This window comes from Callorhinus ursinus, unplaced genomic scaffold, assembly GCF_003265705.2.
Source record: "Callorhinus ursinus isolate GAN/ISIS: 27379988/994484 unplaced genomic scaffold, GSC_fseal_2.0 scaffold9, whole genome shotgun sequence".
Taxonomy (NCBI): domain Eukaryota; kingdom Metazoa; phylum Chordata; class Mammalia; order Carnivora; family Otariidae; genus Callorhinus; species Callorhinus ursinus.
Window position 1 is genome coordinate 54,568,074 of NW_027397071.1, and position 26,512 is coordinate 54,594,585.

General features: G+C 36.6%; 1 protein-coding gene across 1 annotated transcript in view; it reads left to right on the forward strand.

The window, feature by feature from the left end:
* OMA1 (OMA1 zinc metallopeptidase) overlaps positions 1-26,512 on the forward strand; it is an 81,353-nt gene that overhangs the window by 32,874 nt on the left and 21,967 nt on the right. The window contains exon 8 of the mRNA XM_025871725.2: positions 1,706-1,774. Coding sequence (XP_025727510.2) covers positions 1,706-1,774 — 69 coding nt within the window. The remainder of the gene's footprint in view (positions 1-1,705; positions 1,775-26,512) is intronic.

Here is a 26,512-nt window from a genome sequence, read left to right on the forward strand (position 1 = left end):
GTGATTTAAGGATAAAAATCAGTAAATGGGGAGAACATCTCCTTTACTAGGTGTGTTATGTAAATTTTCATAAAGCATATATCATGTATTACATCTTATTTGAGCCTCATTGTATCACCTAGACAAATGAGACGGAATGTTGTGTATTCAGTTCATTTTTTAGTTGCAATGATTTTTAGCTCTAAATGTTGACTCTTATGATAAAACTTTAGGATAGGGAAAAATTTGTACATGAAAGTTTATTAAAACTTTATTGACTGATGAACTGACATGATTGACATCAATCAAAAGATTGACATCAGTCAAAAGATGCAAAAAACTTTAAAATGAAATGAATTTACAAAATGAAGCAAGTCTTCCTGTTTCTCCTTGTTAGGGCATATAAAATAGTTTTGGTAAGTCAAGGGTTTTTGGTTTTGTTTTGTTTTTAATGGGAGGGAATGGCAGATAATGAAATTGGTTTAGCTGAAACCATCTCAAGACTATGTCACGTTCAGTTGGAAAAGAGCAATTTTTAAGTATTGACGGAAAATGTTGGTTCCACTGTAAAGTGAGCTTTAGTTAGTGATGCCATCAGAGGTATTGGGAAAATGAATGTATTGAAGTGAGAGACTGGGAGAACCAGTTTCCTGGCAGATGATGGTGACAGTGGTGATGACATTGACAACACTGGCAGTAATGTTAACTAACATCTCTATGTGCAGGGCGCTGGTCTGCTTGCATGGGTTAACTCTGTAGTTTTCATAACAACCCTGTGAAGTATAGGTGTTATTATCCTCATCTTATAGATGAAACTCAGGGATAGAGAAACTAAGTAACCTGCCAAAGGTCTCACAGATAGTAAGACTTTTCCCTCCTATGATAAAAGTGCATTTGTTTCTGAAGTGGAACTTTCTGTAATATCTTAATGCACCAGAACAATTTTGGTTTTCTGCCACACTGCCCCTAAGATCACCATTTTTAAGAATCTGTTTGGTCCCTTTAAATCATATCTTAAAATAGCCTCAGTGTATTCTTCTACCTCTAGGAGTCCAACTACCCTTCTGCTATAGTCCTAGTATTATCTGTGACGACTATTTTCCCTACCACTTGTCTTTGTGAACTATAGGAGAGGATGTCACAAGGACTGAGACAAGCATAAGCTGTTAATGGCATTCCGAAAAATGACTCAGAACTGTTAATGTCAGACTTTACCTCTTAGGTTATGGCTGGCAGGAGTTTTGTTGGAGAGTCTATGTGGATAGAAAGCAAAATTCAGAGATGCTTTTGTTACATTTTTAATGAAAATTTTGGCTATAGGTAGGATATACTCGGTCTGGATTTATTTGTACATTTTTTTTTCTGGCATTGTTTTGGCGTTGGAAAATGTTCAGATATAAGAATATAGCTCTTCTATTGTACTCTTATGACTATCATATCCCACTGAGTTTCTAGTTGAATAGTAGCAAATTGTTTTTTGATTAATATGTCCCTTAATGCATATTCATGCATGTTGATACTATAGGCTGAATTAAACTAAATCCTTCTATAGTTGTAAATTTGTGATATCATCACTTACCACCAAACCTAACATCCTGCAATATTGGCTGCTCACCAGGGGAAGGTAAGAGTAGAAATAGTATCCACTGTGTTCTGGATCTAGGCTGACTACAAGAGTTATCACATTTAATCCTAATGATCCCCTGCTTTCATTTCATTTTTACAGATGAATTTGAGACTCCTGGAGACTAAGTTATTGGCCCAAAGTCACAAACATTTCAACCATTCTACTTGTGTTTAAATCCTGACTCTGTCACATACGAGTTATGTTACTTTCAACAAATTACTTGACTTCTGTGGGCCTTGGTTTCTTCCTCTGATCTGTAAAATGAGTGTAATAATAGTACTTACCTCAAAAGTTTGTTATGATGACTCAGTGAGTTGATATTTGTCTTACGCTTAGAACAATACCTGGCATTTAGTTCCATGTAAATGATTATTAGGTTAAATAAAATAAGTGGTATTTTGAACCCAGTCTTTCTGTTTTTGCTTTTCCCATTGTCCCAGTATTAATGCCTCAAAAAGTATTCCAGGACCAATGTATTTCACTGAGACATATTTTCTTATTTTTCACTGGTCAACTCTGACCGTTACTAGTTCTATTTTAAGAAGAAAACCTTGTCTAGAAATTATCCCACCTTTTCTCAATGTACTTGCAGACACTTGGTAAACACAAGTTCCTTACTTTGCCATAATTATTTTTTAAAGATTTTATTTATTTTAGAGAGGGAGAAGAGAGCACGCAAGTAGGGGGAGGGGCAGAGGGAGAGGGAGAGAATCTCAAGCAGACTCCATGCCAAATGCAGAGCCTGACACAGGGCTAAGTCCTAGGACCCTGAGGTCATGACCTGAGCCAGAATCAAGAGTTGGACACTCAACCAACTGAGCCACACAGGCACCCCTGCCATAGTTTGTATTGAGGCAAGTGAGTTAGGCTTGTGATGGGCTGAATATTTATTTTCTAAATATTTCTGTTTTGATCTATAATTATCATTTTATCTTTTTTTATTGTAGCAAGAATATTTAACATGAGATCTACCATCTTAACATATTTTTAAGTGTATAATACAGTACTATTAACTATAGGCATGGTGTGGTACAGCATATCTTTAGAATTTATTCATCTTGTACCACTGAAACTTTCTACCTTTTGAACAGCAACTTCGTATCTCCCTATTCCCAGCTCCTGGCAACCACCATCTACCCTCTGCTTATATGAGTTTGACTATTTTAAATGCCTCACATAAGTGGAATCATGCTGTATTTGTCCTTTTGTGACTAGGTTTATTTCACTTAGCATAGTTTCCTCAAAGTTCATCCATATTGTGCATATGGCAGGATTAGAAACTGAGTAATATTTCACTGTATGTATATACTACTTTTCTTTATCCATTTTTCCACTGATGGACGTTTAGATTGTTCCCACATCTTGGTTGTTATGAATAATGCTGCAGTGACCATAAGAGTGCTGATATCTCTTTGAGATCCTGCTTTCAGTTCCTTTATATAAGTACCCATGAGTGGGAATGCTGGATCATATAATAGTTCTATTTTTAGCTTTTTGAGAAACCTACATAGTGTATTCTGTAGTGGCTGTACTATTTTACATTCCCACTGATAGTGTACTAGGGTTCCACTTTTCTCTGTGTTCTCACTAACACTTACTTACTTATTAAATCCTAGCCTTTCTGACAGATGTGTGGTGATCTCTCATTGTAGTTTTGATTTCCTTTACCCTGATGGTTAGTGATGAGATTTCTAAATATACCTATTGGTCATTTGTATATTGTTTTTGGAGGACTAAGTTTTTTGCCCAATTTCAATTGTTTTATTTGTTTTTTATTTTTTGTTATTGAGTTGTAAGAGTTCTATGTATTAAATATTAACCTTTATTAGTTGTATGATATGCAAATATTTTCTCCCATCCTGTAGGTTGCCTTTTCACTCTGTTAATTATTTGCTTTATTGTGCAGAAGCTTTTCAGTTTGATGTAGTCCCATGTGTCAGGTTTTGCTTTTGTTGCTTGTGCTTTGGGTGTCATTTCCAAGAAATCATTGCCAAGACCAGTGTCATGAAGTTTTTTCCCGTTTTCTTTGAGGAGTTTCACATGTTTCAGGTTCTATGTTTAAGGTTTTAATTCGTTTTGATTTGATTTTTGTCTGTGGTGTAAAGTGAGGGTCCACTTTCATTGTTTTACATGTTGATACCCAGTTTCCCAACACTGTTTAATGAAGCGACTATCCTTTGCCCATTGTATATTTTTTGGCACTTTTGTCAAAGATCACTTGACTGGATATGCTTAAGTTTATTTCTGGGCTCTATTCTGTTCAGATGGTCTGTATGTCTGTCTTTGTGCCAGTATCATTCTGTTTTAATTATTGTAGCTTTGTAATATATTTTAAAATCAGGAAGTATGATGCCTCTACCTATCTTCTTCTTTCTTAAGATTATTTTGCCTTTTGGGGATCTTTTGTGGTTCTTTGTGAATTTTAGGATTTTTTTAAAGAAAGATTTTATATATTTGAGATAGTGAGAGAGCACGAGAGGGGGGCAGAGGGAGAGGGAGAAACAGGTTCCCCGTTGAACAGGGAGCTTGACATGTGGGGCTCGATCCCAGGACCCCGGGATCATGACCCAAGCCAAAGGCAGCCACTTAACCAACTGAGCCACCCAGGCGCCCCTAGGATTGTTTTTTCTGTTCCTGTAAAAATTGCCGTTGGGCTATTGGTAGAAATTGTATTGTATTGCTTTGAGTACCATGGGGATTTTAACAACATTAAGTCTTCCAATCCATGAGCACAGGGTATCTTTGAATTTATTTGTATGTTCTTTCATTTCTTTGATCATTGTTTTATAGTTTGTAGTATGTAAGTCTTTGATCCTTTTAGTTTATTCCTAAGTATTTTATTGTGTTGATGCTAAGTTCGATTATTTTCAGATAGTTTGTTATTAAGTGTATAGAAACACAACTGAATTTTATATGTTTTATATGTTGATTTTGTAACCTGCAACTTTGGTGAATTCATTTATTCCAGCAGTTTTCTTCTGTGGCATCTTTAGATGTGTTTTCTACATATAAGATCATGCCATCTGCAAACTGAGATAATTTTACTTCTTTTTTTCCTGATTTGTGTACTTTTTCTTCTTTTTGCGTAATTGCTGTTGCTAGTTCTGGTACCGTGTTGAATAGAAGTGACAAGAGTGTTCTTGATCTTAGAGGAAAAATTTTGTTTTTCACCATTGAGTATGTTGTTTGCTAGGGTTTTTTTTCATATATGGCTTTTATTATGTTAAAGTAATTGCCTTCTATTCCTAGTTTGTTGACTTTTGTTTTTTAAATGAAAAGGTGTTGAAGTTTATCAGATGCTTTTTCTGTATCTATTGAGGTGATCATGTAAGTTTTATCCTTCATTTTGTTTTAACATAGTGTATTGCATTACTTGATTTTTGTATGGTGAATCAGCCTTGCATCCTAGAAGTAAATCTTAGTCATAGTGTATGATTTGTTTTTTCAGGCAGAGTATAATTTTTAAAATTAAAAAAATTTAACTGAAGTATAGTCGACGTTAATTTCAGGCATACAACATAGTGATTCAACGATTGTATACATTACACAGTGCTCATCGTGATAAGTGTAATTATAATCTGTCACCATTCAAAGTTATTACAATATTATTGACTATATTCCCTATACTTTACTTTTCATCTTCGTGACTTATTTATAACTGGAATTTTGTACCTATTCATCTATTTTTCCTATTCCTCCAATCCTTCCCCACTGGCAACCATCAGTTCTGTGTATTTATGAGTCTGTTTCTGTTTTTTGTTGTTGTTGTTGTTTGTTCATTTGTTTTGTTTTATAGATTCTGTATTAAGTGAAATCACGGTATTTGTGTTTCTCTGACTTAGTTCGCTTAGCATAACATCCTCTAAGTCCATCCATGTTGCCATGAATGGCAAGATTTAATTCTTTTTATGGTTGAGTAATATTCCACTGTGTATATATACCATATCGTCTTTATTCATCTGTTGATGGACATTTAAGTTGCTTCTATATCTTGTCTATTGTGAATTAGTGTTTTCATTTTTTTTTTTTGAGTAAATCCCCAGAAGTGAAATTACTGAGTCATATGGTATCTCTATTTTTATTTTTTTAGGAACCTTTATACTGTTTTTCATAGTAGTTGCACCAGCTTACATTGCCACCAACAGTGCACGAGGGTTTCCTCTTCTTCACATCTTTGCCAACATGTGTTATTTCTTGTCTTTGTGATACTAACTTCTAACTGGTGTGAGGTGATATCTTATAGTGGTTTTAATTTGCATTTCCTTGATGATTAGTGATGTTGAGCATCTTTTCATGTGTCTGTTGACCATTTGTATGTCTTCTATGGAAAAATGTATTTTCACGTCCTCTGCATTTTTGTTAATTGGATTTTTTTTGGTGTTGCATTGTATGAGTTCTTCATAGACTTTGGATATTAACCCCTTATCAGTTATATCATTTGGAATTATCTTCTCCATTTAGTAGGTTACCTTTTCATTTTGCTGATGGTTTCCTATACTGTGAAAAAGCTTCTCAGTTTGATGCCATCTCAGTAGTGTATTTTTGCCTTTGATTTCCTTGGAGGAGACATATCCAGAACAATATTGCTAAGGCTGATATAAAGGAGATTGCTGCCTATGTTTTCTTGAAGGAGTTTTATGGTTTCAAGTCTTGTATTTAGGTCTTTAATCCATTTTGAGTTTATTTTTGTATATGCCATAAGAAAGTGGTCCAGTCTCATTCTTTTGCATGTAGCCGTCCAGCATCATTTTTTGAAGAGACTACCTTTTCCCCATTCTATATGTCCTATGTTGAGTGCATAGATATTTACAACTGTTACATCCTCTTATTGGACTTACCTCTTTATCATTATGTAATGCCCTCCTTTGTCTCTTATTACACTCTCTGGTTTAGAGTCTGTTTTGTCTAACATAAGTATTGGTAACCAATTTTTTTTTTTTTTTTGCTTACTTTTGCATGGAGTATCTTTTCTATCCCTTTACTGTCAGTCTTTATGTGTCTTTAGGCCTGAAGTGAGTCTTTTATAAGCAACATATAGATGTATGCTTATTAAGTATATGTTTATTTTTACCAGTAAAATTTTTTTCTTCCATAACTTTCTTCTAGTTGTGGCCTTTTGTTTTCCACTTAAAGAAGACTATTCAATATTTTTTGCAAGGCCTCTTTAGTAGTGATGAGCTTCTGTTTGTCTGGGAAATTCTTTATCACTCCATTTCTGAATGATAACCTTGCCAAGTAGAATATTCCCGGTTGTAGGTATTTTCTTTTTAGCATTTTGAATATATAATACTACTTTCTTCTGGCCTAGTTCTTCTGAATAATCACCTCATAGCCTTACACAGTTTTCCTTGTATGTAACTGTTTGCTTTTCTTTTGAAGCTTCTAAGATTCTCTCTTTATCTTTTAATTTTAATTATTATTTGTCTTGGTGGACCTCCTTGAGTTCGTCTTGTTTGGGGCTCTCTTGGCTTCCTGTACCTGAATGTCTGTTTCCTTACCTAGCTTTGGGAAGTTTTTAGCTATTATTTCTTCAAGCAAGTTTTCTGTCCCTTTCTCTCTCTCTTCTCCTTCTGGGACCCCTATAATGCAAATATTAGTATGCTTAATGTTGTTCCAGAAGTGCCTTAACTTATCCTCATTTTAAAACTTTTTAATTTTTAATTTTTTAATTTGAGTACAGTTGATGCACAATGTTGTATTAGTTTTAGGTGTACAACATAGTGATTCAATATCTATGTGTTATGCCATGCCCACCACAAATGTAGCTACAGTCTGTCATTATACAGTGCTCTTACAGTAGCACTGACTGTATTTCATGTGCTGTGCCTTTTATTCCTGTGACTTATTCATTCCATAATTGGAAGCCTATATCCCTCATTCTCCTTCGTCCATGTTGTTTATTCCTCTACCTACTTCCCTCCAGCAACCATCAGGTTGTTATCTGTATTTGCAGATCTGATTCTGCTTTTTGTTTATTTATTCATTTGTTTTAGATTCCACATTAAGTGAAATTATATGGTATTTGTCTCTCTCAATCTGACTTTTTTCACTTAGCGTGGTACCCTCTAGGCCTTTCTGGGTTGTCACAAATAGCAAGGTCTCATCCTTTCTTAAGTCTGTGTAATATTCCATTGTGTATATATATCACATTTTCTTTATCCATTTATCTATCGATGGACACTTTGGCTGCAAACATAGGGTGCATATATCTTTTCAAATTAGCATTTTTGTTTTCTTTGCATAAATACCCAGTAGAATTATTAGATAATATGGTATTTCTATTTTTAATTTTTTGAGAAACCTTTATACTGTTTTCCACAGTGGCTGCACCAATTTGTATTCCCACCAGCAGTGCATGAGGGTTCCTTTTACTCCACATCCTCACCAACACTTGTTATTTCTTGATTTATTTTTAGCCTTTCTTAAAGGTATGTGGTGATATGTCGTTGTGCTTTCTTTTTGTATTTCACTGATGATTAGTGATGTTGAACAGTTTTGCATGTGTTTGTTGACCATTTATATGTCTTCTTTGGATAAAGGTCTGTTCACGTCCTCTGCCCGTTTTTTAATTGGATTGTTTGGGGGTTTTTCGGTGTTGAGTTGTATAAGTTCTTTATATATTTTGGATATTTACCCCTTATCAGGTATATCATTTGTAAATATCTTCTCCCATTCAGTAGGTTGAGTTTTTGGTTTGTTAATGGTATCCTCCTCTCTACAAAAGCTTTCTGTGTTAATGTAGTCCCAGTAGTTTGTTTTTGCTTTTGTTTCCCTTGCCTTAGGAGACATACCTAGAAAAATATTGCTGTGGCCAATATTAAATCACTGCCTGTGTTCTCTTACAGGATTTTTATGTTTTCAGGTCTCACATTTAGGTCTTTAATCCATTTTGAGTTTACTTTTGTGTATGGTATTAGAAAGTGGTACAGTTTCATTCTTTTGCATCTTGCTGTCCAGTTTTCTCAGCACCATTTATTGAAGAGACTATCTTTTCTCCATTGTATATTTTTTCCTCCTTTGTCATAGATTAATTGACCATATAAACACAGGTTTATTTCTGGGCTTTCCTTTATTTTCCATTGATCTACATGTCTTTTTTTGTGCCATATCTTCATTTTTAAATTATTTTTTCGTTTTCCTGTTCAGCTTGGTTGCTTTCCATTATCCAGTCTTCCAGATCTCTGATCTGTTCTTCTGCATCCTCTGATCTGCTTTTGATTCCTTCTAGTGTTTTCTTCATTTCAGTTATTGTATGCTTCAGCTCTGATTGGCTCTTTTTTATATTTTCTATTTTCATTGAAGTTCTCAGTGAATTTATCCATTTTTCTCTTAAGCGTGGTGAATATCTTTATGACCATTACTTTGAACTGTATCATATAAGATAGATTACTTATCTCCATTTCATATAGCTCTTTTTGTTTTGTTCTTTTGTTTGGAACATATTCCTCAGTCTTCTCATTTTGTCTGACTCTCTGTGTTTGTTTCTGTGTATTAACTAGGTCAGGTATGTCTCTTGGTCTTGAAAGTAGTAGTGTTATGTGAAAGGTGTCATGTAGTTCCCAGTAGCTCAATCCCTCCTGGTTGCCAGAAACAGGTGCTCCATGGGTATCACCTGTGTGAGCTGTATGCACTCTCCTGTTGTGGCTTGGTTGTGAGTACTGAGGATGTCTTGGTGTCTGGAGCTGGCCTTTTGCCTGCCTGTCAGCAATGACTGGCTGAAACTACTGTGGACACACTGGTGGACATGGCTTGCCCCTGGTGCAGCTGGCTGAGGATTGGCTCTAGTCACTGTGGGTATGCTGGTGGATAAGGCCAGCCCTCAACCTAGCTCTCTGCTGTGATTGTTGTGGGTGCATTGGTGGGAGGGCGTAAACCTAGCTCTAGATACTGTAGGCATGCTGGAGGGTGGCATTTGCTTCTACCCTCCTCCAGTCAGGAGTCACTTTAGCGGGGCACTGCTCCTGGCCTGGCTATTTACCATGTGGCAGGGCTTGTGCTGCTTCGGAGTGGTGCCTGCTGGGATGGGTCTATAGGGAAATGCTGCAATGGGGAAAATGGTGCTAGCAAGGTGATGGAGAGTGTCAGAACTGGCTTCTGCAAGCATCCTGCTAGCTAGGCTAAAGGAGGGCAAGAAGAATGGAGCCTATCATCACTTCTGTTCCCAGAGAAATCTGCAGATTCCTGCCTCTCTTGCATACATCCTAAAATTAGACAATAAATCTCCTTCATGTTTAACAAAGACTTTTCAAATTGGTGCTTCTGTGCTCGGTCTCTGACTGAGCAACATAGTGGATTGGCCTTTTAAGCACAGAGACTTGGTTTCCTGTAGCCTTCTGGCTCCCTTGGAGTTAAGCCCCATTGATTTTCAAAGCTAGATATTATGGGGATTTGTCTTCTTGGTTCAGGTCCTTAGGCCTGGAAGTGCCCTGTGTTAGGCCTAATCCCCTTCCTCTTCCATACTTGTTATTATTTCTCCTCCTGACTGGTTGCTGTGCCAGAGATTTGCTTCCTTGTGGTGTCTAAGTCCCTCCTTCATTTCTTGTTGTGGCCTTCTCTTTATGCCATTAGCTGTGGAAGATTTGTTCTGCCAGTCTTCAGGTCATTTTCACAGTGAGTTGGCAGTAGTTGTTGCTTTGATATATCCATGGCGGGAGATAATTTTAGGATCTTCCTACTCTGCCATTTTTCCCCCTGCTCTCCCTGTTGTACAATTCTTTCAGTGTGCTGTTGAGTTTGGTTTGCTAGTATTTTGTTGAGGGATTTTGAATCTGTGTTTTTCAGTATATTGGGTGTGTAGTTTTCTTAGTGTCTTTGTCTGGCTTTGATATCAGAATAATGCTGACTTCGCAAAATGATTTTGGAAGTGTTCCCTCTGTCAACTTTTTTGTGTGAATTTGACAAGAATTGGTGTTAATTCTTCTTTAAATGTCTGGTAGAATTCATTTGTGAAGCCATCTGGTTCTGGACTTCTTTTTTGGTAGATGTTTTATTCCTGATTCAATCTTCTTTCTCCTTTGGGACCAGTTTCCCTGGCTATTCATTTTCCTTGACTCTGAGTTGGTATCTTTACACTGAAAAACAACCAAACTTTTCCAGTCCTTGTGGACTGGCCTTGTACAGAAGAGGATCCTTACCAATTAGCCCAGCCAGAGATTTTGTGGACCTCTCAAAGCTTTGTGCCAGTCCAACCCCCTGTCTTTGTTCTTAGTGGAACCCAGACATCTAAAATATTCCAGGTCCTTGAGGATCCTGGGTGGCTCACTCGGTTAGGCGTCCAACTTGATTTTGGCTCAGGTCATGATCTCATGGTGGTGAGATTGAGCCCTGTGTTGGGCTCTGTGCTGGGCATGGAGTCTGCTTAAGATTCTCTATCTCTTAGAAAAGAGGGAACACGAGGAGGCCTGGAAGAAACAGCTTAAAATCCATGAAAACAGAATTAGAGAAATAAATGATGCCATGAAACATTCCAGTGTCAGAATTATTGGGATCCCTGAGGGGGCGGAGAGAGAGAGAGGACTAGAAGATATATTTGAGCAAATCGTCTGAGAACTTCCCTAATCTGGGGAATGAAACAAACATTCGTGTCTTAGAGGCAGAGAGGACCCCTCCCAAGATCAAGGAGAACAGACCAATGCCCCGGCATGTAATAGTAAAACTCACAAAGCTTAGAACCAAGGAAACCATCTTAAGGGCAGTTAAGGGGAAGAGATTCCTTACGTACAGAGGGAGGAATATCAGAATAACGTCAGAACTATCCACAGAGACCTGGCAAGCCAGAGAGGGCTGGCAAGACATATTCAGGGTACTAAACGAGAAGAGCATGCAGCCAAGAATACTTTATATGGCAAGGCTGTCATTTAGAATGGATGGAGAGATACAGAGCTTCCAGGACTAGCAGAAACTGAAAGAATATGTGACCACTAAGCCGGCCCTGCAAGAAATATTAAGGGGGTTCTATAAAAGGAGAAAGACCCCAAGAGTGATATAGAACAGAAATTAGAGTCAGTCTATAGAAACAAGGACTTCACTGGGAACCTGATGATAATAAATTCATATCTTTTATTTTATTTTTTTTTTTTAAATGTTTATTTTTTTATTTTTTTTTTTTAAAGATTTTATTTATTTATTTGAGAGAGAGAATGAGAGATAGCACGAGAGAGAAGAGGGTCAGAGAGAGAAGCAGACTCCCTGCTGAGCAAGGAGCCCGACATGGGACTCGATCCCGGGACTCCAGGATCATGACCTGAGCCGAAGGCAGTCGCTTAACCAACTGAGCCACCCAGGCGCCCAAATTCATATCTTTTAATAATCACTCTCAACGTGGACAGCCTAAATGCTCTCCCATAAAACGGCACAAGGTTGAAGATTGGATAAAAAGACAGGACCCATCCATATGCTGTCTACAAGAGACTCATTCTGAACCTAAAGATACATCCAGACTGAGGGTGAAGGGATGGAGATCCATCTTCCATGCCAACAGACCTCACAAGAAAGCTGGGATAGCAATTCTTACATCAGACAAATTAGATTTTAAGCTAAAGACTGTTGATAGAGACACAGAAGGACACTATATCATTCTTAAAGAGTCTATCCAACAAGATCTAACAATTGTAAATATTTACGCCCCCCAACATGGGAGCAGCCAACTATATAAGCCAACTGTTAACGAAAATAGTCATATTAATAATAATACGTTAATTGTAAGAGACCTCAATACTCCACTCTCAGCAATAGACAGATCATCTAAGCAGAAAATCAATGATGAAACGAGATTTGAATGACACACTGGACCAGATAGACGTCATAGATATATACAGAACATTCCACCCTAAAACAACAGAATACTCATTCTTTGCTAGCGCACTCGGAACTTTCTCCAGAATAGACCGCATACTGGATCACAAATCAGGTCTCAACCGATACCAAAAGATTGAGATTATTCCCTCATATTATCAGACCATAGTGCTTTAAAACTGGAACTCAATTACAAGAAAAAATATGGAAGAAATTCAAACACTTGGAAACTAAAGACCACTCTGTTCAAGATGTTTGTGTCAACCAGGAAATCAAAGAAGAACTTAAAACAATTCATGGAAACCAATGAGAACAAAAACACATCGGTCCACAACCTATGGAATATGGCAAAGGCGATCCTAAGGGGGAAATACATAGCCATCCAAGCCTCGCTCAACAAAACAGAAAAATCCCGAATTCACCAACTCACTTTACACCTTAAAGAACTAGAGAAAAAGCAACAAACGATGCCTAAGCCATGCATTAGAAGAGAAATAAGATTAGAGCAGAGATCAATGAATTAGAAACCAGGAATACAGTAGAGCAGATCAACGAGACTAGAAGCTGGTTCCTTGAAAGAATTAATAAGATCGATAAACCACTGGTCAGACTTATCCAAAAGAAAAGAGAAAGGACCCAAATTAATAAAATTTTGAATGAAAGAGGAGAGATCATGACTAACACCAAGGAAATAGAAAAATTATCAGAAATTATTATCAGCAATTATGCCAATAAATTAAGCAACCTGGAAGAAATGGTTGCCTTCCTGGAAACCTATAAACTACCAAGATTGAAACAGGAAGAAATTGACAACCTCAGTAGACCAATAACCAGTAACGAGATTGAAGCAATGATCAAAAACCTCCTAAAAAACAAGAGTCCAGGACCCAGTGGATACCCTGGGGAATTCTACCAAACATTCAAAGAAGAAATAATACCTATTCTGAAGCTGTTTCAAAAAATAGAAACAGAAGGAAAGCTTCCAGACTCATTCTTTGAGGCCAGCATTATCTTAATCCCCAAATGAGGCAAAGACCCCATCAAAAAGGAGAATTTCAGACCAATATCCCTGATGAATATGGATTCCAAAATTCTCAACAAAATCCTAGCTAATAGGATCCAACAATACATTAAAAGGATCATCCACCACGACCAAATGGGATTTATCCCCAGGATGCAAGGGTGGTTCAACATTCACAAATCAATCAGTGTGATAGAACACATTAATAAGAGGAGAGAGAAGAACCATATGGTCCTCTCAATTGATGCAAAAAAAGCATTTGACAAAATACAGCATCCTTTCCTGATTAAAACTCCTCCGATTATAGGGATAGAGGGAATATTCCTCAATTTCATAAAATCCACCTATGAAAAACCCACGGCAAATATCATCCTTAATGAGGAAAAGCTGAGAGCCTTTCCCTTAAGATCAGGAACACGACAAGGATGCCCACTCTCGCCACTATTATTCTAGTACGAGAAGTCCTGGCAACAGCAATCAGACAACAAAAAAATAAAAGGTATTCAAATTGGCAAAGAAGAAGTAAAACTCTCTCTATTCACAGATGACATGATACTTTATGTGGAAACCCAAAAGACTCCACCCCCGAATTACTAGAACTCATACAACAATTCAGTAATGTGGCAGGATACAAAAATCAATGCACAGAAATGAGTTGCTTTCTTAAGCACTAACAGTGTAACTGTAGAAAGAGAAATTAGAGAATCGACTCCATTTACAATAGCACCAAAATCCATAAGATACCTTGGAATAAACCTAACCAAAGAGGAAAAGGATCTATAGGAACTAGAGAACACTTACGAATGAAATTGAAGAAGACACAAAAAGATGGAAAAACATTCCATGCTCATGGATCAGGAGAATAATCATTGTTAAGATGTCTATGCTACCCAGAGCAATCTGTACCTTCAACGCCATCCCAATCAAAATACCAATGGCATTTTTCAAAGTGCTGGAACAAACAATCCTAAAATTTGTATGGAATCAGAAAAAAACCCGAATCACTGAGGAAATGTTGTGGGAAAAAAAACAAAAAAACAAAGCTGGGGGCATCATATTGCCTGATTTCAAGCTATATTACAAAGCTGTGATCACCAAGAAAGCATGTCACTGGCACAAAAACAGACACATAGACCAATGGAACAGAATAGAGAGTCCAAATATGGACCCTCAACTCTATGGTCAACTAATCTTCGACAAATCAGGAAAAAATACCCAATGGAGAAAAAGACAGTCTCTTCAATAAATGGTGCTGGGAAAATTGGACAGCTATATACAGAAGAATGAAACTCGACCATTCTCTAACACCATACACAAAGATAAACTCAAAATGGATGAAAGACCTCAATGTGAGACAGGAATTCATCAAAATCCTAGAGGAGAACATAGGCAGTAACCTCTTCAACATTGGCCACAGCAACGTCTTTCAAGGCATGTCTCCAAAGGCAAGGGAAACAAAAGCGAAAATGAATTTTTGAGACTTCATCAAGATAAAAAGCTTCTGCACAGAAAGGAAACAGTCAACAAAACAAAGAGGCAACCCATGAAATGGGAGAAGCTTTTTGCAAATGACACTACAGACAAAGCGCTGATTTCCAAGATCCATAAAGAACTTCTCAAACTCAACACCCACAAACAAGTCAAAAAAATGGGCAGAAGACATGAACAGACACTTCTCCAAAGAAGACATACAAATGGCAAACAGACACATGAAAAATATTCATCATCATTAGCCATCAGGGAAATTCAAATCAGAACCACACTGAGATACCACCTTACACCAGTTAGAATGGCAAAAATTGACAAGGCAAGAAAGAAATGTTGGAGAGGTTGTGGAGAAAGGGGAACCCTCTTATAGTGTCGGTGGGAATGCAAGTTGGTACAGCCACTTTGGAAAACAGTGTGGAGATTCTTCAAGAAATTAAAAATAGGGCTATCCTATGACCCAGCAATTGCACTACTGGGTATTTACCCCAAAGACACAGATGTAGTGAAAAGAAGGGCCATATGCACCCCAGTGTTCATAGCAGCAATGTCCGCAGTAGCCAAACTGTGGAAAGAGCCGAGATGCCCTTCAACAGATGAATGGATAAAGAAGATGTGGTCCATATATACAATGGAAAATTACTCAGCCATCAGCAAGGATGAATATCTAACTTCTGCATCAACATGGATGGGACTGGAGGAGATTATGCTAAGTGAAATAAGTCAAGCAGAGAGTCAACTATCATATGGTTTCACTTATCTGTGGAACCATAAGGAATAGCATGGAGGACATTAGGAGAAGGAAGGGAAAAATGAAGGGGGAAATTGGAAGGGGAGACAACCCTTGAGAGACTATGGACTCTGAGAAACAAACTGAGGGTTTTAGAGGGGAGGGGGGTGGGGGGATGGGTTAGCCCAGTCATGGATATTAAGGACGGCATGTATTGCATGGAGTACTGGGTGTTATACACAAACAGTGAATCATGGAACACTACCAAAAAAAAGGAAAAGAAAAGAAAGGATTCTCTCTCTCTCTCTCTCTCTCTCTCTGTTCCCCGCCCCCCCCCGCAAATTAAATAATGTATACCAGGTCCCATCATTGCTCTGAGATAGGTGAGATAGTAGGCAGTTTCTCAGGCATCTCCCAGAATGTTGGAATGTTAAACATATGGTTCACTTTCTTTCCTCCCCAGGTAGGAGAATCTCGGATCTGGGGAATTTTGCCACTCACTCTGTGTTGAGCTAAGGGTGGGGCTTTTGCAGTTGTTTGTGTGCTAGTTCAGAGGGCTATCCTATTCTCACTGGCCTCCAGGCCTAGCATGTGCTGCATATTGTCAGTGCTCTGAGATAAGACAGAAGCCAGTTCCTTGGGCAGCGCCGGAAAAGTTGGAATGTTGGATACATGGTCCATTTCTTTCCCTCACTAGGGAGAAGCTGGGAACTGAGGTTTCCTTCCAGTTGTATGGCACCGTGTTGAGGGGAGGGATTATGGCAAGGGGATGTCCCTAATTTTCCTACTGGCTTTGATGTGTCTGGTTTCATAGTTGCCCAAGGTGCAGAAGTCTCTGAGCTAGTTTCTGGATTTCTCAGAAAGGGAATTTGTCTGTGTTGTTAAATCAGTGTGTTTATGGTGAAAGAAGCGTCCAGTACTTCTTATTCCAGTATTTTACTGGTACCCTGTCATTTATTTTTCATAAATTAGAAAAATAGAAATAAAATACCCCTTTTGAAAACAAAGTGGTTCTTTGAATTGGGTTTTGGAAGTATAGACAGACTTCAGTACCTTTATCTTACTATTAAAGCAGATACATTCGGTCCTTTTAGAATATTTTTAAGTTTGGAATATTTTTCACTCTGGGATAATTTTCTTCTATTTCTGCATATCAAATATTGCTTTAAAGATTGCCTTCTGTGTTTTTTAAGAGATTGAAGAGGGAAGTACTTTATTTCACTTTTAATTAACACTTTTTATTTTATTTTAGAGAGTGAGAGAGCATGCAAGTGGAGAGGAAGGGGCAAAGGGAGAGGGAGAGAGAGAATCTTAAGTGGGCTCCATGCTCAGTGTGGAGCCCAATGTGGGGCTCGATCTCATGCCTGAGATTATGACCTGAGCCACAATCAAGAGGTGGACGGTTAATGGACTGAGCCACCCAGATACCCCTGATAACATTTTTAATGTGAAAAAATACTGGATATTGTTTTGGTATGTGTAGCAGAATCCTTCATAGTAGGTAATGCCTGAATTTGTAATATCTATTGAAATGTTTATCTTACAGTTTTCAGAGGTTTTTTTTGAGCTGTTATATGGGCTGTGCTTTTTAAAGTAGTAACTTATTATTTCAGTTAAAATTCTTTCAACTCATATTTTTATGAATTATCTTAGAAGAATATCTTGCTTGTCTCAGCTTGTATTTATATTATTATGAATATGTTGACCTGCTATTGAAGGACATACTTCTGTGTTTGTATCAAATAATTATTTATGTGTGGATATACACACACACAAGCTCACTCATATGTTATATATGTATCTTACACATATATAGATATACACGTATAGACATGGGTCACATATTTATGTTTGTTTTATATATTCATATTTATAAACATGTATACATGTCTGTCTATATATGTACAATAGGGCAAAATACCTTGGTTTCTTTTTAATTTAGAGTACTCAGAGGTCTTAAAGAATTATGTTGCAATTCTGATGATGGAGTCGGAAGCACCAGGGATTTGTCTCCCCAGATAGACTACAGGGTAAGCAAAAAGGTCCCTGTCCTCCAAATATCAGTGATCTGTGCTCTGGTCACTGAATACTGCTTTTGATCATTAGGTGCATACAAGTGGTCAGCCATTGTTTTGTACCTCTCCCTATTATAGCAAACCCTGCTCCTCTGGCTGAAGTGACTTCCAGGGGACTTAAATATCTGGTAATATTCCTCTCCCACCACCTCCCCACTTCACTTTTTGGTGAGGGAAGCTAGATACTAAAGACTAGGACTTTTGAAACTGCATATTTGGGGAGAATTAGAAAGTGACTGCACATGCTCAGAAAAATCCTGAGGAGACATTATATTTATGTCTCAGGCTTACCCTAGGTACAGAGAAAGCATTAAAAGTAAAAAACAAAAAAACAAAAAACCAGTAACAAAACAATAACAAAAATAGCAAACTCTGTGGAAGGGGTAGAATCTGATATCCAGAGTTACATTACTAGATTCAGATGCCCATTGTTCACTAAAAAGGACAGGCATGTAAGAAACTGGAAAGTATGGCCTATTCATAGGAAAAAAATTAGCAGAAACTGTTTCTTAAGAATATCTAATGGCAGACATACTAGACAATGACTTTAAAAGAACTGTCTTAAAGATGCTTAAAGAACTAAGGGAAAGTGTAAGTCAAGAAGGTGATTATGAACAAAATGAAAATATCAGTATAACGATAGAACCCCCCCAAAAAACTAACAAGAAATTTTAGAGCTGAAAAATACAACAAAAGTCTAGACAGATTCAAAGGGAGATTTCACAGGCAGAAGAAATCATCAGTGAACCTGAAGTTAGGACAATGGAAATTACCAAAGTTGAGGAACAGAAGAAAAAGATGGATTTAAGAGACCTGGGGGACATGATCAAGAGGACCAACATATGCAACGTGGGAGTCCCAGAAGGAGAAGAGAGAAAGGGGCAGAGAGAACATTTCAAGAAATAGTGGGTGAAAACTTCCCAAATTTGTTGAAATACATAAATATAAATGTCCAAGAAGCTCAGTGAACTTCAAGAAAGATGAACCAGGGAGACCCACACTGAAATATGTTATAATCAAACTTTAAAAAGCCAAAGACATAGAGCAAATCCTGGAAGTAGCAAGAGAGAAGTGAATCATCACATTCAAGGGATCTGCACTAAGATTATGAGCAGATTGCTCATCAGAAACATTGGTCCAGAAGACAGTGTTTGTTACATTGAGAGTGCTATAAAATAATAAAACTGTCACCAAGAATCCTATGTCCAGCAAAACTTTTTCAAAAGTGAGGAAGAAATGAAGACATTCTCAGTTAAACAAAAGTTGAGGGAGTTCATGACCACCAGAACTGCTCTGCAAAAGATGCTCAAGGGAGTCCCACAGGTGAAATGAATGGATATGAGATAGTAACTCAAAGCTTTATGGAGAAATAAAGATCTTAGTAAAGGTAAATATATGGACAATTTCAAAAGCTAGTATTATTGTAACAGTTGTTTGTAACTATACTTTTTTGTTTCTGCACAGTTTAAGAAATACTTTTAAAGAAAAAAACAACTATTAGTATACAAGCTAGTATTACTGTAAGGTTAGGTTGTAACTCCAAATCTTGTTTTCTATGTAATTTAGGAGACTAATGCATTTAAAAGAATTATTTTTTTTATTATTTTTTGGTTATAATTTTGTTATATGTAATGTAATTTTGTTATATTAGAGACTGAAGAGAATGGGGACAGAGCTGTGAAGGAGGAGAGTTTTTATATGTTACTGAAGGTGAACTGGTATAAATTCAAAGTAGAGTGTTATAAACTTAGGTTTTTAAATGTAATCCCCATAGTAACTACAGAGAAAATAGATATAGAATACGCACACAAGGAAATGAGAAAAGAATTTAAACATTTCACTACAAAAAGTCAACTAAACAAAGAAGACAGTAATGTAGGAAATGAGGGCAAAAAAGGTAGAGGGCATATAGAAAACAATTAGCATAGTCATAGAAGTAAGTCCCTCTTTATCATTAATCACTTTAAATATAAATGGATTAACTTTCCAGTCAAAAGACAGAGATTGCTAGAATGGATAAAAATACATGACCCAACTATATGCTGTCTATTGTGACCTAAGGACTTAAGCAGGTTGAGAGTGATAGGATGAAAAAAGGTATTCCATGTAAATAGTAACCAATAGAGAGTAGGAATGGCTATACTAATAACAGACAAAATAGACCTTTATTAAGAAAGATTACAAGAGACAAAAAATGGCATTATATAGTAATAAAGGTTTCAAACAACAAGAAGACATAACATTTATAAAGATTCATGTACCTAATTGCATACTATCAAAATATATGAAGCAAAAACTAACAGGACTGAAGGAAGAAATAGATAGTTCTGTAATAATAGTTGGAGATTTCAGTAGCTTTACCCAGAGTAATGGATAGAACAACCAGATAGAAGATAAAGAAATAAAGGACTTAATGCAGTAAACCAACTAGATCTAAGAGAATATTACAGAATTCTCTATTCCAAAACAACAGAATGTACACATTCTTCTCAAGGGCATATGGGACATTTTCCAGGATATGTTAGGCCACAAATTCTTGTATATTAAGGTATATATCATTCAGTGTATATTCTCTGACCACAGTGGAATGAAGTTAGAAATAAATAACAGAAGTAAAAGTGGAAAGTTCACAAAATAGTGGAAATTAAACAGTATACTTTATTTTTTATTTTTTTAAGATTTTTATTTTTTTAAGTAATCTCTGCACCTAATGTGGGGCTCAAACCTATAGCCCCGAGATCAAGAGTGTCATGCTCTTCTGACTAAGCCAGCCAGGTGCCCCCAAATGGTATACTTTTAAATAGCTAATGGATTGAAGAAGAAATTACAGGAATTTAATAAAAACTAGAAATGGATGAAAACAAAAACAACATACAGAAAGTTAGGAGATGCAGTGAAAGCAGTGCTGAGTATGAAATTTATAGCTATAAATGCTTACATTAAAAAACAAAGATTTCAGATGAACAGCTTAACTTACAAATTAATGGATTAGAAAAAGTACTACACCCAAAACTAGTAAAATGAAGGAAATAGTAAAGATTAGAGCAGAGATAAATGAAATAGAGACTAGATAAACAAATTAGAGGAGAATCATTAAAATCAAGATTTGTTCTTTTAAAAGATCAACAAAATTGCCAAAACTTGAGCTAGCTGAAGTAAGAAAAAAGTAGAGAAGACTCAAATTACTGAAATCAGAAATGAAAGTGCAGAGATTACTAATGATTCTATAGGAATAAAAGGACTATAAGAAAGTACTATGAACAATTGCATGCCAAACATTGGATAATCTAGATGAAATGGACAAATTCCCAGAAACACAAAACCTTAACCAGTACTAAATCATGAAGAAATGGAAAATTTGAATAGACCTATAACTAGTAACGAGATTGAATCAGTAATCAATATCTAACTAAGAATAAAGTCTGACAGCATCCCTGGTAGATTCTACCAACCATGTAAAGATGAATTAATATCAATTCTCAAACTTTCCCAGAAGATTGAATATTTTCTAACTCATTCTTTGAAGTCAGCATAACCCTGATAGAAAGACAGAGACACTCCAAGCAAACTATAGACCAATATCCCTTAAAAACATAGATGCAGAAATCCCCAGCTAAATACTAGCAAACAGAGTTCAGTAGCATTTTGAAAGGATATGCACCATAACCAAGGGAGATTTATTCCTGGAATGCCAGAATGGTTCAGCATATAAAACTTAATCAGTGTAATATGCCACACCTAACAAAAGGAAGGGGAGAAAAAACCCCACATGATCATTTCAATTGATGTGAAAAATTTTTTGAGAGTATTTAACACCCTTTCATGATTAAAATAATGAAATAGGAATGGAAGGAAGCTTCATCAACATCATAAAAGCCATATATGAAAAACCCACAACAAACATCATACTCAGTGGTAAAAGACCAAAAGCTTTTTCTGTAAGTTCAGGGACAAGGCAAGGATTCCCACTTTCACTTTTGTTCAACATAGTACTGGAAGTTTGTAGTCAGAGCAAGAAAAAGAAGTAATAGTTATCCACATTAGAGAGGTAGAAGTAAAATTATCTTTGTTTGCAGATGATATGATCTTATGTGTAGGAAACCCTAAAGACTTGAAAAATGGCTGTTTGAACTTAATAAATTAATTCAGCAAAGTATCAGGGTACAGTGTCAACACTCAAAAATTCATTTCTATACACAATGAACAATTTGAAAAGGAAATTATAAAAACAATTCCATTTACAATAACTTGAAGAATAAAAGATTTGGGAATTAACCAAGGAGGTGAAGGACTTACACAGGGATAACTAAAAATTCATTGCTGAAACAAGACATAAAGAAATAGAAAGATCCTATGTTCACTGACTGGAAAACTTAATATTTTAAAAATGTCAGTAGTACCCAAAGTGATCTGTAGATTCCATACAATCCCTATGAAAATCCCGGTGACTTTTTTTTGTTTGTTTTTTTTTGGTAGAAATAGAAAAACTAAACCTAAAATTCATATGCAGTCTTAAAGGACCAGAGTAGCCAAAACAGTCTTGAAAAAGAATAAAACTGGAGGACTCACACTTCAGATTTCAAAACTTGCTACACAGCTACAGTAATCAAAACTGTGGTATTAGCATAAAAGACATATAGACCAGACTTGTTAATTAACAAGTCAGGAAACGACAGATGTTGGTGAGGATGTGGAGAAAGGGGAACCTTCCTACACTGTTGGTGAGAATGCAAGCTGGTGCAGCCACTCTGGAAAACAGTATGGAGGTTCCTCAAACAGTTGAAAATAGAGCTACCATACGATCCAGCAATTGCACTACTGGGTATTTACCACAAAGGTACAAATGTAGGGATCCGAAGGGGTACGTGCACCCCAATATTTATAGCAGCAATGTCCACAATAGCCAAACTGTGGAAAGAGCCAAGATGTCCATGGACAGATGAATGGATAAAGAAGAAGTGGTATATATACACAATGGAATATTATGCAGCCATCAAAAGGAATGAGATCTTGCCATTTGCAACGACGTGGATGGAACTGGAGGGTGTTATGCTGAGTGAAATAAGTCAATCAGAGAAAGACATGTATCATATGAGCTCACTGATATGAGGAATTCTTAATCTCAGGAAACAAACTGAGGGTTGTTGGAGTGGTGGGGGGTAGGAGGGATTGGGTGGCTGGGCGATAGAGATTGGGGAGGGTATGTGCTATGGTGGGCACTGTGAATTGTACAAGACTGATGAATCACGGATCTGTACTTCTGAAACAAATAATGCAATATATGTTAAGAAAAAAAAAGAAGATAACAGGAGGGGAAGAATGAAGGGGAGTAAGTCAGAGGGGGAGACGAACCATGAGAGACGATGGACTCTGAAAAACAAACTGAGGGTTCTAGAGGGGAGGGGCTGGGGAGATGGGTTAGCCTGGTGATGGGTATTAAAGAGGGCACATTCTGCGTGGAGCACTGGGTGTTATGCACAAACAATGAATCATGGAACACTACATCAAAAACTAATGATGTAATGTATGGTGATTAAATTAAAAATTTTTAAAAAAATATCAGTTAATGAACTGTGCAAAATTTTTGGGTCAATTATTAATTTCGATAATGATGCTGGAATTTGTTTTCTTAGAAAAAATCTCTTTGTATTAGTTTGCTTTTTGGTTATTTACTTATAAAGCATGTGCTGTGTGGCATTCTTTCTTTTTTGGTAGAATTTAATGGATCAAGTTAAAAAGCAGCTTTCTCTCAAGTAGTTTTTACTCTCTCTTGAAAATCTTTTGACTTCATTCAAAATGTTTTCTGTAGTTATCACATCAGTACAAGATGGATGTCAGGCATGTCTAAGCCAGGCTACATCTCTCTTTATTTCACTTGAATTAAATTAGCTGATTGGTTATAAAAGCAGAATATTCTTTAGGAATTTAAGATTTGGTATTGGTCTGTTTGCTAATGGATAAAAAGGGATCCAGGTGTATTATAAAAGTTATCTTTCAGTATGACTTCAAATTCAGCTTAAGATACACTGGGTTCCTATTATAAGAAAGAAATGATGCTAGTAAGTACAGGGGTACAAAGGGAAATAAGACATGGTTCTTGATAATTTCATGCTAAGATAAGTACAGATTGATTCTTAATACAACAGGGAATATGACTTATAAGAAAAGTAAAAATGTAGTGGTATGCAATTTGAAGGAATAATAGCCGGCATCTAGTTTGGAATGAGAAACAATCGCAAGATTCCTTCATTTGTTTATGTGATCAGTATTTGTTTATACTCATTTCTAATCTACTATTCTGTATCCTGTTGCCGGGTGAGCAAGGACAAAACAAAACAGTTTTTGCTTTTTTGGAGCTAACATTTTAATGAGATAATTCAAATAATAAACAAACAAACATATATGTAGTATGTCAAGTAGTGATAAGCATGAGGGGGAAATATAGAGCAGGTTAAAAGTAATAGAGAGGGCTGGGCGGCCGAGAAGGTTTACTAGACTGTGTTCATGTGTCAAGGAGAGCCTCACTGAATAGAATCTGGAAAAGCCCTGGAGCAAATTCTGTGAATATATGGAGGGAGTCTTTTAGGCTGAGGAAGTAGCAAGTGCACAGGACCTAGAGTGAGAGTATGTTTGATGTGTCCAGGGAATAGCCAGGAAGACATGGAGGTGGAATGGAGTAAGGGAGGAGGGGAGAATGGTTGAGATATAGGGGGACCAGACCATGAAGGGTCTTCTAAACCATTGTAAGGTCTTTTATTTCAAGTGATGAGGGAAGCTAGTTCCGTCATCACTCAGTCTGGTGTGAACAGCAGAGGAGTGAATTGACCGGACTCATGTGTTTTATAGTGAGCACTGGGGCTCCTCTGTGGAGAGTGGACTGTAGTGGGGCAAGGGTAGAATCAGGGAGACTATTTAGGAGGCTCTTGCAAAAATCCTAGTAAGACATTATGGAGACAGAAGAGAGTGAGAGAAGTGGTCAGATTTTGGATATATTTTGAAAGGAATGATAACAGAATGTGTCGACAGCTTGGGCATACTTTGTACCTTTCATGAGCATTGGGGATAGCCAGACGTGGGTTCTTCAGAACTTCCCTAAATATATTTCATTTATACTCCTCTAATTCGAAGAAAAAAATATTTGAGAAAGAAATAACCATGAAATTTACTTGATATAATTTATAGTAATCATTCGTCTTAAAAGGGCAACATGGGACTGGGATTACATTGTGTTAGTAATTGATGTGTATGGAAGCTCACTGGCTCTGAGAGTCTTCTCAGTGATACCTACGACCCAGGGGCCTTCTACTGCCCTGGCAAGTTTAGCCTATCTCGTAAGTCCTAATAATCACATGGTTTTCTTCTAGAATTTCCTTTCTTTGCATTTTTGCTCAGTGAAATTCTAAAAATATATGACTTGCTTAAGCTGGATAATGAATTCTAGTCACCGTTCATCTGAAGCTTGTCCTAAATTCTGTAAAAAATGTGCTTTAGAGAAGTCTTTAAAATAATAATGAATTGATTAGTGAGTATGAGGAAAAGTGGTTGGAAAAACAAATATGTTATTTGGGAACCAATGATGAAAAACACTGGGAGATTTTTTTTTCTTCTAAAAATAAACTATCCTAGTTCAGAAACTTAATTTGAAAACCTCGTATAATTTCTTACATTTTCCCCCCAAGTGATTAAATTCAATTTGAAAGCAATAAAACTCTACTACAATATTGGGAATAATTCAGTGGTTGAAGTGAAGCTGATAGTGCAAGAGTATACTGTTAATTAGAATGTCAAGTAGTGATAAGCATGAGGGGGATTGGAATTCCCTACCATTCTAATTTCTATAATGAAACAAAATGATTCCTCAGGCAATATATAGAATTATGTGAGTCTATAGACTACTACTAAGGACTACTTTTTTGGTTGTTGTAGTTAAATTTTATTTAAGGTTTTTTTTCCCTCCACTTACGTGAATACAGTGTTATATTCTACCTAAAGCTCTTGACAGTATGCCTGAATTAATGTACATCTCAAAGGTAGTTGAGAATATAGCACCAGAACACAGAGAAATCTAGGCAAGAGATGAGGATTTCAGAGTCACCTGAAAAAGGTGATAGTTGAAGCAGAGTAGATGAGTTCACCTAGGAAGTAAACAGAGAAAAAGATCCTGGACAGAGGTAACAGTATAATGTACTTTACATATTTAATCAGTAGGAAGAAGATTGAGCCTGTAGTAAATCAGATTTATAGGAGGAGAAAAGATCAAGAAAATCAGGAAAGTAAGATTCTTTGGTTCTATGATAAATCTTGATAATTTTGATTTTTTTTAAAAATTAACTTATTGAAGATTGTGTATTTTTTATTTCTTACTGGATTCCCTGAATATCATCAAAGAAATGTATTATTTCCTACCATAGCATATCAAGATTTAAGATATTTTAAATCTATACTTGGTGCATTCAACAAATATTTATTGATCATGTGTTATGCCAGACCGTAGGTGTTATAAGTGTTGTGAACAAAATACACAAAAATCCCTGTCCTCATGAAGCTTATGCAGTAAAGGGAGACAGACAGTAAATAGCATTAATTAGTAATGTATAGAATAGATCACTGATATATTGTATACTAGTCAGTAATGAGTGTTAATGAGGAAAATAAAGGAAGAACAATGTGTTAGCTTGGGGTGCTATAGCAAAATACCAGAGACTGGGTGGCTTAAGCAACAGAAATTTATTTTTTCAGAGCTCTGAAGGGTAGAAGTCCAAGGTCAAGGTTCTGGCTTAAGCAGTAGCAATTAATTTTTT